Source organism: Podarcis cretensis, assembly GCF_951804945.1.
Source record: "Podarcis cretensis genome assembly, chromosome: 2".
In the NCBI taxonomy this organism is placed as follows: Eukaryota; Metazoa; Chordata; class Lepidosauria; order Squamata; family Lacertidae; genus Podarcis; species Podarcis cretensis.
The window spans coordinates 63,297,275-63,308,849 of NC_137171.1; the positions used below are offsets into that span (position 1 = coordinate 63,297,275).

At 44.7% G+C, this 11,575-nt stretch overlaps 1 protein-coding gene and 1 long non-coding RNA gene across 5 annotated transcripts in view; one reads left to right on the forward strand and one right to left on the reverse strand.

The window, feature by feature from the left end:
• LOC307211611 overlaps positions 1-11,575 on the forward strand; it is a 35,688-nt gene that overhangs the window by 21,930 nt on the left and 2,183 nt on the right. The gene's annotated exons all lie outside the window — the stretch shown is intronic.
• CAMK2A (calcium/calmodulin dependent protein kinase II alpha) overlaps positions 1-11,575 on the reverse strand; it is a gene marked incomplete at its 3' end in the record, with an annotated part of 118,756 nt that overhangs the window by 17,085 nt on the left and 90,096 nt on the right. For 2 of the 4 annotated variants that reach the window (XR_013836517.1, XM_079968259.1), the window contains exons 12-15: positions 11,263-11,305; positions 6,294-6,334; positions 1,997-2,029; positions 882-930 (exon numbers count right to left, since the gene is read on the reverse strand). Coding sequence is in view for 2 of the 4 variants with exons in the window: in XM_079968259.1 (XP_079824385.1) it covers positions 882-930; positions 1,997-2,029; positions 6,294-6,334; positions 11,263-11,305 (166 nt within the window). The remainder of the gene's footprint in view (positions 1-881; positions 931-1,996; positions 2,030-6,293; positions 6,335-11,262; positions 11,306-11,575) is intronic. The other 2 variants (XR_013836518.1, XM_079968260.1) reach the window with 1 other exon arrangement.

Below are 11,575 nucleotides of genomic sequence, written 5' to 3' on the forward strand. Positions count from 1 at the left end.
ACCGAGGGAGAGCAAGGGATTTAAGTATCTAGGGCAGCCTTTTGCAAACTTGAGTCTCCAGATATTGCTGAACTTCAGCTCTCATTAGCTCCTGCATGCATAGCAAACGGCCGAAGACAATGGCAAAGGCGAGGCCGGGATTGAAAGGTGCATGACTGTGAGTCCTTCGCATGCTGCCCTGCTAGCCCTATGCCACTTTGCGAGGCTGGAATCTGATCTGAATGATTCACCCGGCAAATCATTCAGATCTGATCCCCGCCTCGTCATGTGGTGCAGGGCTGGCAGGAGGTGTGAAGAGCCAAATGTGCAGTGCTCCCCAGAAAAATGTGCCCAGGGTCATCACCCTGGCAGCACCCCCCCCTCCAACGCTATGTCCCTGAGTAGGTGTGGTGCAGTGGTATGTACAAATGAGGTCTAATTGGCTTGCTAATTCACAAATGGTAGTCACAACAGCGGTATTATTCTGTAGGAGAATTTTGCGCATTGCACATAAATTGATACAGGACCACTTATAATGAAATTTGAGTCTTTTAGACGCATCACAATAAATTTCTGCACACAGTTGATTTTTCTTTTACTTCACAAAATAAGTTTTAGATTGCAAATTCACAACAGAATAGTTTTGTGACAGCTGAACAGTTTTACTGACCAATCCTGGTCAGTAGGCTATAGAGTAAGGATGAAGTTTTCATTCATTGAAAAATGGATGAAAAATAAAACCCTAAACTTCAAATTTCATGTTAGTATTTGAACAGCTCTACCTATATAGGCTGACAGCAAGAATTGCCTAGGGGTCCATAGTCACACAAGTCATGCTTACTGGAAGTCATTGACTAAAAAGGGTTTCCTTTTACCTCTTCCGCCACAGTCTTATACTATACCTTTGGTGTCTTCATCCTCAATGGTGGTGTTTGTGCTCTCTGAAGATTCCTGGAGAAAGAACGGAGAGGACAGAAGCAAAATAAGATGCACCCAAATGGCTTCCCCCCCCAGAAAAATCCTGACCGGTAACCCATCACCCAGGTTCTACCTCAACAGGACCAAACACTGCAAAGGGACGAGAAACCAGGTAAGCATCAGATAAAAGCACTTGTCAGTAACCACAGATTTTGCTTTGTGACTGTAATAAATACTTGTCTTGACTTTGAAACCACAACTGAGCCGGAGGTCCGATTGTGAAGCATCTTGCAGGAGTGAATTCACTAGTATTCCACTGCACTACTATCAGGAGTGAGAGGCTTGACATCTCCTACAGCTACAGCTAGCAGGGAGCAAGAAGGGCTGTGTAGGAGTGAAAGACACCATGTTGACTACAGTTGGGAGAGGAATGTACAAATTAACAAAGAGAGGGAGCTAGGATGAGAGAGTGAGGGAGATTGTGCAGGAGTGAAAGAGACCACATTGACCGCATAGTAAATAAAGAAATGTACACTCAAACAGAGAGGGCTGCGAAGAACCACATGGACCGCCAAAGGCTGACACACACCTCTTTCCATAAACAGCCAACTGGTACACAGATTAACACAGAGAAAGGGAACCATTTGCTTCTCATCAAGACAACTCTGGTAGCTGGACTGCAACCACCAGTTCATCCCACCAGAGACATATTGCAAACAATATTAAACAGCAGATTGACCAAGGCCGTGCCAGCCATTTGGTCTCCTGTGACCGAACAGTTCCAGCAAAGCCATATAAGATGGCCTTTCCTTCATGGCTGCTTGGACTGGTGCAGCTTGCAGATCTGCTAGAGGAGAAGTTCCATGGAGAACCTTTCGCTAGAAAATGGAATTAGGTTCTCAGTGCTCTTGGGCTTCAACTATCCTTCTGCTCCAGCCGTTCCTGTTTAGAAGGATCCCCATAGAGGAGGATGCTGCTCTGAAGGAATTACTTTCATCCCTGCTCTCCACACCTCAGAGTGATTCCCCAAAACAGGGAGGGCTGGAACATGTTGAGAGGCCCAACATTATCAGCATTGAGGAAGACAAAGGACACTCACCATTAACTGAACGCTGGAACTGGACTTTCTTTTCTGGAAAAACAAGGAGAAGAGATAGGACAAGAAGAGACACAGAGTGAGAAAGAAGGAAGAGAGCAGAACATGGGATCCAGTAGGTCCTAGGACACCTTTTTCCGATCCTACTAGAAAGGTGAAGAGTTTGTGAATAAATCTGATGCTTAATGCCAAAGAGAAGTCAAAACTCTCACAATGCAAACCATGCCAATCTAACTTTCCAGCATAATTAACAAATCCATCAGCCTTGTCCACTATTCTATGTTTGGACCCACAGATGTCTGCATCCCTATGAACCTTAATATCCTGACCCAGGGCAGGGCTCCACCTTAACATCTCTCCTGCCATTTTCTAACCCAATCCAACAAAAGATTTCCAAGCTGAAGAGGAATCATGTTTTGAGATCCGTAAATACTAGTCATCAAGCTAAAACTGCCACACCAACTTAACTTGTGGACACAACAATATCTGAATACAGCCCTCCGTAAATGAAATGCTATACTTTTCCGACCCTCCTTGCCACTGTGACTTTGCATCATTCTACTTGTGGCAGCAAGAAGCTGGAGACCTTAAAGACTGGAATTGTTCACTTTGAATCCTAAAAGAATAAAGCCAGAAGAAATCCAAATGATCCTCCACTGCACCGAATGAGGATGGGCATTTTACATCTATTGCATCTCTAAAAGCCTTCATAGACAGTTACACTAGTGTTGAACAGTCTTGTTATTCACTAATCTAAATCTGCATTTTCACTGTGATCAAAATTTGTTGCTTCTCATCCTGTCTTCAGTGATAACTCTTCTAAGGTCACGTCTGCACATCATTTTGGCATGATAATTCAGGTACCAGTAAAGCACTTAAAAGTCTTCACTATCCACACTAAGATGCAAGCATCTTGCCATTTGCAATGGTTATGAGATAATATCAGTGTTTATTTGGAGCAGCCCAGTTATAATGCTGTACACTGCACCAAATCAGAGTGGGGGTTGTTTAGGTGGGATGTGAATGCCGATATCAGAGCTAGGAGAGGCTTGCTAGGGCATGAAAAATACAAATGAAGTAGATGATGGTCAAACTTTGAGCCAAGTGACGCCCTTTTTCTAGATTTGTGCAAGTTCAGCAACAAGTATCTGGGTGAGAAGAAACAGAGCAGTGTGCAGGAATGTGCTATCACATAGCTTTCGCCAGGGATTTCTTTTAAAAGTGTGATAAAATCTTGAGAGAATGACTGAAACCACAGGCAAACTGCAATGTTTACATGGACTACGACTGCAGTTTTTAGGAGTGGAAAGTCTGATTCATATAATCACAGCATTGTACCAAAGGTGGTAAATCAACACAATGCCAAATGGTGGAAGTGAGTTTATTTGCATTGCAGACATGACCTAAGAAGCTCCTTCTACGCCTCAAAGTAGTACTGAACAGCTCACAGCAGAAATCCTGCAAATAATTCAAGATTTAAGACTTTTGTCTTTTGATTCTTGATGAGCTTCTCTCAACACAGTGCTTTAATGTACATCAAAAGAGAGGCACATCATGTCAGATTCCTAATTATCACTCAAAAGAGTCTTGAATAAGTTCTCTATTTCCTACCCCACAAATTCATTCTTGGCTTCTTCTTGCCTTCTCCACACTACTTCTTTCTGTCCTGTAGATGAAACTTGGAAAATGGATCTAGATGAAATCCAGAAAATGCAGCATCTGAACAGGCTTACCATAGGCATAGTGTAGAAGCCTCCATCCTAACCTTCTTCACTATTATTTATTTAAAAAGGTATCAAAACTGCATATATCTGGTGAGATGAAATGTGTTCTATGAGCTACAGTAGAAAGAGCCCATGGGCACTTGGCGATTCTGACTGCTTTATTTCATCATATGATATCCTCAGCTAGCCCTCTATAGCTTCTTCTCCAAAGCCAACAAAAAGACAGAGAACAGACTCTACTACAACTCTTAGATTTGGTACTTAAGCTATATAAGATGGAGGTAGCTAGGCTCAGATGCATGGTGGCTCCACTGAGAACATACCAAGAACCAAGAACTGTCTAGGAAACCTTACTGGACGGTAACTGTAGAAGCAATTGACGCAACATGACGCAACACAAAAGTGGTGACCTTATTAAAGTAGGACGTACATACAATAAAAGGATGCAACACAGGGCAGTGACTTTATTAATTTAGGATGTAACAGGAAGTGACATGGGGCAGTGATTGCATTAATTAACAATGTAACAGGATGTGACACAGGGCAGTGAACTTGTTGAGTATCCACTGGTTACATGAGGGGCAAAGCCTCTTCTCTCAATAAACTATTGGTGAAAGGGGTCCGTCGTCCTTTCTACTCTCCATGGATAGCATGTTTGCAGAAGTGGCACATAAATATCTACTTTTTCACTAAAAGGTGTAGCCAAAGTAGGGGGTAATATCCTTTCTGCAATGGGGGGTGTTGCCATTATCATGTTACTCCAAACACAGTAGGTAGGTTCTTTCTGTTAGCATGAACTGGTTAAACCAGAGAGTTTCGTCAGAAAGGCAAGCTAACCATGAGATCGTGAACTAAACCCCACAATTTGTGGTGCCAACAGCCATCTCCTTCTACAGAGGGGGATATCAAAACCAAACAAGGTGAGGGGGAAGGGGAATCTGCAGCCAAGCCAATTTGACAATCTAGCCAAGTGGGATTCCACTGCTGGAATTGAGGTCTGTCCATCTGGGGTATTTCTGCAAGGAAATGGGGGTGAGATGAAAGTGCCAGGAGTGGCTGTTAGCATTGGAAATAGGCAGATGGGCAAGCGTAAGTTTATCTCTTGGCCAATGAACACTGTTGTCAGAATCTTCTTCATTCTTTGAAGAAACCTTTGCCACATCCTCAGATAGTCACCAAGTCTCAATTTGGCACCGTGGAAAGAGATGCCAGGCACCTGTCCAGAATACTCCAGTTTGGTTTCCAGAAAAGAAAATCATTATAGTATCAGCACAAAGCCATTCTTTCAAACGCTAGTATTCAAACCTCAAAATTATTTCAGAGCTGGAATGGGTGATGTCACTGGAATGAGCAAACCTGTTCATCCATTAATCTGCATCTCTGCCAAATCAATGAACCAGGTTTCAAGGCATGACATGAGTGCTGCAAACCCAAAGGGACCAATGTAGAATCAAAAACCTGGAGGAGGCGAGTGTGTGGTGTGTGTGTGTGTGTGTGTGTGTTGGGGAGGATTTCTTGTGTCCCTAGTTCTGTTTTCAGTTTTAACCCCTTTCTCCCCTCCTTTTGGGTTGATGACAGAAACATCTATATTTTCTCATTCCTCCCATAGTTTCAGTTGATCAGAAGATAGTTCATCAGGCCACCGTGGGAGACTCAGACTCAGATAAAACAGCAATGACCTATCTGAAAAGAAAAGGTAGCAGCTGGGCCCCTCGCCACTGCTCAGAGGCTCAGTCTAAACTGATGTCCACAGGAGCCAATCAAAGAAAGAGTCATCCTTGCTCCCACTCCCAATCCCATCTCCCTCTCTTCCATATTAAGTGTCTTTCAGTTTGTCTTACCTGTCACAGCCCCCTTTACAGTATTAAGAAATGCCCTAGAGCCAATTCAAATTGTTGGGCAGGGGGATGCGGTAAAGCTCTCTTGGCAGATCCATAACACAAATCAACACAGGTGTTGATTTGTTTGGAAGTGCTTCCTTGTCAAGATATTCCTTCACACAGAAAGATAACAAGCCAGGAAGAAGGCCTGCCTGATTTCTGAGGCACACTGTGGGATAATTCACTCCCACACAAGGACCAGAGGAGCATCAACCTCCAGATTTCTGAATCAGTTGGACTTGTGAGTTGCTGTCCTCTTGTGGGGCTGTTTCACCATGGCCTCCAAACATTTGGATTGGCTCTATTTCCCCGAAATGACAGTAGCATAGTAACAGTAAAACGGTAGGAGAAAGGCACAAGCTTTTTTTTCCTCCTCTTTATGAAAAGAAAGCAGGAATGGGAAGAGATTATGAGGATATGAGTTAGCCAAGCAAATTGAACATGAGTCAAGGCATCCATTACTCTAAGCAGCAAACTTTGCTTAGGTAAAGGTATTTGTTTTTCCTTTTTTGCTTTCAGAGTGTGGAAATGTATTTCATGATGAGAAGAGGATGATGCAAGAGATCCACTAATGCAAGGCCTTAACGCAAAGGGCCTGGGCCACGCAGGGACCCATGACCACACAGTCCACCAGCCCAAACATTCCTGCCTTCTTGAGTACAGGCAAGCTGGTGGCTTTATGAGCCCAGGACTTACCTTGACGCCATCGTTCTTCTTGTTGCCACCACTTTTCCCTCCTGTGGAGAAAAAGTACCACGTCAAGAGGAACAGGCACGGTATCAGGGTCAGCACACTGAGAACCAGCAACATGGGGGGAGTTGTGTGAGAGCAGCAGAACGCAGGAACCGAAGATCACAGATTCAGTGCCACCGCCTCCTCTGCTGGTAGCGAACTTGCTTTGCAATGATCCAGAGTTCTGGAGGAAGTCTCTTTCAGAAAACTATGAAGCTCACCAGCTGGATTACTGGGATCCTTCCCCGTGAAAAGCCACAGCCACTTGTACTCTCGGACTCCCAAATCTTTGAAGGAACCAGCAGAATGGCCAGCGACGGAGAGAGAAGGGAGCTGACAGAGCATTCTCTGATACTTGTTTCCTTCCTGAGAGGGCTCAAGGATCCTTCAACATGGCTTACAGGGATTCAGTCCTGCCCTGTGCCATCACCCTCACCTCCTGGGCTTGCCTGCCCTGTTTCGCGGTCTCAGATATGAACGCTAATGGCTCAACTACGATAAGATCAGCGTGCAATTGCCTGCCTGCCTGCCTTTCTCACACTCTGCCTCTTTCGCTAATTTTAGACCCCCATGCTGGTGGGGTCATGTGCTACAATTATGACATCCTGACAGCTGCAGCCCACATTTTGACAATGATGAAAAGCAGACATCTTCCCCCATGCCTCCCTCCCCCATGACTATCCCAGAGCCAGCCTCGTCTCCTGGGACTGCAGCCCACTCATAATCCCTCCCTCTTCCCTCTGTTGCCTTCAAATAGATTCTGAATGCATAAGACACACAGATATGAAGCATGGCATAAGCACGCTTGGCCTGACTGCAGCTTCTGAGCAAAAGATGACCCGGATAACCCTACCATCAGTAGCAATCACTACTCTGGTTTTGGGCGGGGGGGAACACACATCTGAACATGGAAGACAGAAAACTAAATAAAGGATCAAGATTTGAATTCCCTGATTTGAATTTCAGTGGTGAACCCTTATCACTTTTAGAGCAATCTCAGCTGATTAACTCTCCTCCACCTCCACATTTTTTCATTTTTTAAATACAAACTTCCTAAGAGTGTCATGGTAGACAATCAACCCTAATTTCCTAGATTTTTCTTCAGTGATTTAATTATGTCCCCATTTGACCTTGTTTACTCCATTCAATAAGCAACCAGCCTGCATTAGCTAAGCATCTAATGTTATCTTTCCCTACAGTTTAGCATTTATTTATTTAAATTCTATCCAGCCCTTTCCCCTTCGTCCAAGTGCTCATTGTGGCTAAGTGTTCTAGCTTATAATATGCAGCCCCGTGCATAGTTTGTCACATGTGTATTTTGCACAGGTGTACTTCACCACATGTGCATGCTGTAGGAAGTCACAACCAATTGTGGTTTCACACTGCATGTACTCCGTGTTGGAACACCAAATATTTGATTATTATCAGCTGTGATTGTGTACATACATTTGGCACATTATTTCCTACATGAAGCAGGAATGAGGAACCTTTTTCAGCTGGAGGGCCACATTTCCCTTTTGAACAAGTTTCTGGGGCCACATGCCACACTACTTCTAATAATTTGGCCACATATTAAATGTAATCACAAACAATTGTCCCCCTGCATTTTCCAAGGAGCTAGTTTTTGCCATGTTTCAATAAAAATCTCAGCAGATGGAAGTCATCCTCGGAAGGTCCTCATAAAGTGCTTCTTGGAAAAGCCTCTTCAAATTCTGCCTACCTTAAATTAAAATTTAAAAAACAGCTCAGAAGGGGCTTTTCCTGAACACTGGCCTTTTGAGGACACTTGTAAGCAATTCCTGTGTGCTGGGAAGGAACCTTCAACCTATCTAGTTCCTGTGTTCCAAAGAGGCAATCACAATTTTGTAATCCTTCTCCCCTAATATCCCGCCTCTTCCCATACGGTATATTTCAGGTGGAGCTGCATGTCCACACAATAGCTCCCTCTCCAGAGTACAAGATTAAATCTTGCCCCCGCCTTTTTTGGGGTCATCCATAATTTAAAGCAAATGTAAAATCCTGCCAAATCAAGGTGATGCTGCAAATCTTCTGTTGTGTGAAGGGAAGAGGATTGGCAGCTGCACTTATCCACTGACGGCAGCCTTTCCAGCAATGTGTCACAAAGCGTTTTAGGAATGATCAGTTGTGCTTTGTCACTTCTTTGTGATCTTTGGGTAAACGATTAATAACTATTTATGAATGTGACGGGGGGAAAGCCACAAGTCAGTGCCTGAGTTAAGGACTGACATCAGCTTTCTGCCGTTGACAACTAAGCCACAATCCAGCACAGAGTCGGGCACACTTAAGCCTCTTGAAAGAAGTAAGTTGTGCAGTACTGCACAACCATACGTGTCTCAATAGGACTTACTCCCCGCCTCCCCAGATATCTGTGTATAGGATTGCAGCTTAAGTGCACCTAACTGCGATCAATTGTAGTCCTGGTTGTGTATAATTACCTCCAAACTGTGAGCTTTTCACTTTGAGTAGTTATCACAGCGTGGAACCAGGGGGGAGAAGGAAAGAGGGGAAGCTTAGTGGAGATATGTGTGTGTGTGTGTGTGTGTGTGTGTGTGTGTGTGTGTAAAAAGCTGAACTGTAGAGTGTGAGGTCCTATGCATAAGAAGTAGTTTTCTTTCTCTTTCAAAATTACGAAGTGCTCACTTTTAAGTAGTAAACACACCTCAATACCTCCCACCTGTGGAGTGGAAGAATGCATGAATCTTATTAAGCTATATAGTAAATCCTTGTCACCTCTGTAGCATCTCTAACATACATTCTTTCCACGTTCAAACTGTGCTGCTTGGAGACCTTTGGAAATAAGTCTGGGGTGGGAAGCCTGTGATTTTCCAGATCTTGTTGGACCCCAGGTTTCATCAACTGCAGCCAACATGGCCAATGGTAGGAGGTCCAGCAACATCTGAGGGCCACAAGTTCCTGAAATAAGTAATATGTGAGCTATGTCTGGACACCAAACGTTTGAGTCATACTCCAGGAATAGGTCTACAAGACATCGAGTGCTTTCTTTCCAGGCTGCCACGACAAGGAAAGCCTTGCTGAGCTAGATGCCCAGTGAAATGAAAGGAGGCTGTGCACAGAAACAAATCTTGGATGAAGTTCCTGACATAGCAGACAGCGACAATGCATGTCGTGAATATTTAGGGAATTTTAAAATGATTGTTTATACATCAGTACTCCCCGCCGCGCTGTGGGTTAAAGCCTCAGCGCCTAGGGCTTGCCGATCGAAAGGTCGGCGGTTCGAATCCCTGCGGCGGGGTGGGCTCCCGCTGCTCGGTCCCAGCGCCTGCCAACCTAGCAGTTCGAAAGCACCTCCGGGTGCAAGTAGATAAATAGGGACCGCTTACCAGCGGGAAGGTAAACGGCGTTTCCGTGTGCGGCTCTGGCTCTGGCCAGAGCAGCGATGTCACGCTGGCCACGTGACCCGGAAGTGTCTGCGGACAGCGCTGGCCCCTGGCCTCTTAAGTGAGATGGGCGCACAACCCCAGAGTCTGTCAAGACTGGCCCATACGGGCAGGGGTACCTTTACCTTTTACTCCCCGCCACTAGCAAACTAAATTATTTTACCAAGGCACTTGATCTATGCTGCAAATCTATGCATGCTTTCTTCTAAGTGAGTAAGCACCATTAAACACCATTTACTTCTGAGAAGCAACGCACAGGAACACACAGATAGTTATTCTGTGCCACTTTCCCAAGCATAACCGATAACAGGGCTGGAGCCCAAACTTAGAGGCAGGCTGCTGGTGCATTTATCAATTCCATTTGTCAAGCTTTTTTTCCTAAAATGTAACTCCAAGAGGATGGTGAAATCTGGGGAATGTTATAGAAAAGGAACATGGTGCAAACAGACCTACCCAAACATCCAAAAGGTTTTGGTGTATTGGGGGGGGGGACCTTAAGTTGTGCTGGTTTATACCAGGGATGAGAAACCCTGCCTACTGCCCCCAGGGACTCATGTGGTGGTGTAGGTAAGTGGTCAGGTGCTGCATGCCAGTTGGCATGGCTGGCACAAGCAGGGCGGGCACATGCAGGTTGGCTGCCTGTGATTTACCTAGTAATAAACCCCCTGAGTATTAGCAGTGTGTCAGTATGGAAAATGAGAGTACAGTATCAGTTCAACCACACCCAGACTTTGCCTATTCCCCTGACTGCACCGCAACCAGGAAGACCCAAACATCATATTAAAATGCAAGCTATCTCCAAAGCATGTGGTCTTCATTAGTAAATCAAAAGTCAACATCCCTGGATTTTTAAGCATAAGTCAAAACATCCTTATAGGATTCCACTGCAATCCCAGTATCTTGCTTTCCAAATTGTATCTGCTTGTACAGTGCTGAAAGTAGAAACCTGCAAGGAAGCTGCAGAAATGCTAGAATTTCAAGACAAGCAATAGGCAGCCTTATCTACTGAGTAAAATCCAGCAAATGGATTTATGCATGGAGCAAGTCTGGGACATACAAGTTGACCTTCATTAATGCCAAACCAACAAGGGTCAGAGTGTAAATTTAAAATGCTTCTCCACTTTTCTTTCTTTCCTGCATTAATGTTTAGCTGCAGGTAGAAATGGCAGAAGAATTCCAAAATGCTATCATAGCAGGGGTGGGGAACCTCTGACGATGCAGTTGCTGTTGGACCACAATTCCCATCATCCCTGACCATTGGGCCATGCTGTTTGGGGATGATGGAAACTGGAGTCCTGAAGATGTTGCTGTCCAACAACATATTCAGGATCGAAGGTTCCCCACCCCTGCTTTAGAGCCATGCATGAAGATGCCTGTGCCCAGTCTTTTCCAACGAGAGCCAGGGTTTAGGGAGCCTGTCACACTGGCCGGTCATATTAAGCACATATGACTAGCATCCAACATATGAAGAGGCAGCAAGTCAATACTGTCCTGGAGAGAGTTGGGTTACCTACCAGAAAAATTCCGGGTTGCTAGCATTGTAGTGAGGATTGCACCCTGAAATACACAAAAGACAAAAAGAAAACAGGGAAGCAAGAAACATCACTGGGTTCAGAATCAGACCCATCCCTTCCCCCAACCCTAGTCTCCTTCCTCTTAAAGGCATCTAGTGGGAAATGGAGCTGGCTGGGGCTCCAAGAGGGATGGCTCTTTGGCGTGGTTCCAGGGGTATGATGAATATAGTTCGGAGGTGGTATTAATAGATATAGCTAACTGTTTGCAGAAAACAAGTCACTGGATAGTGGCTCAGGGATTTTTAACTACTCT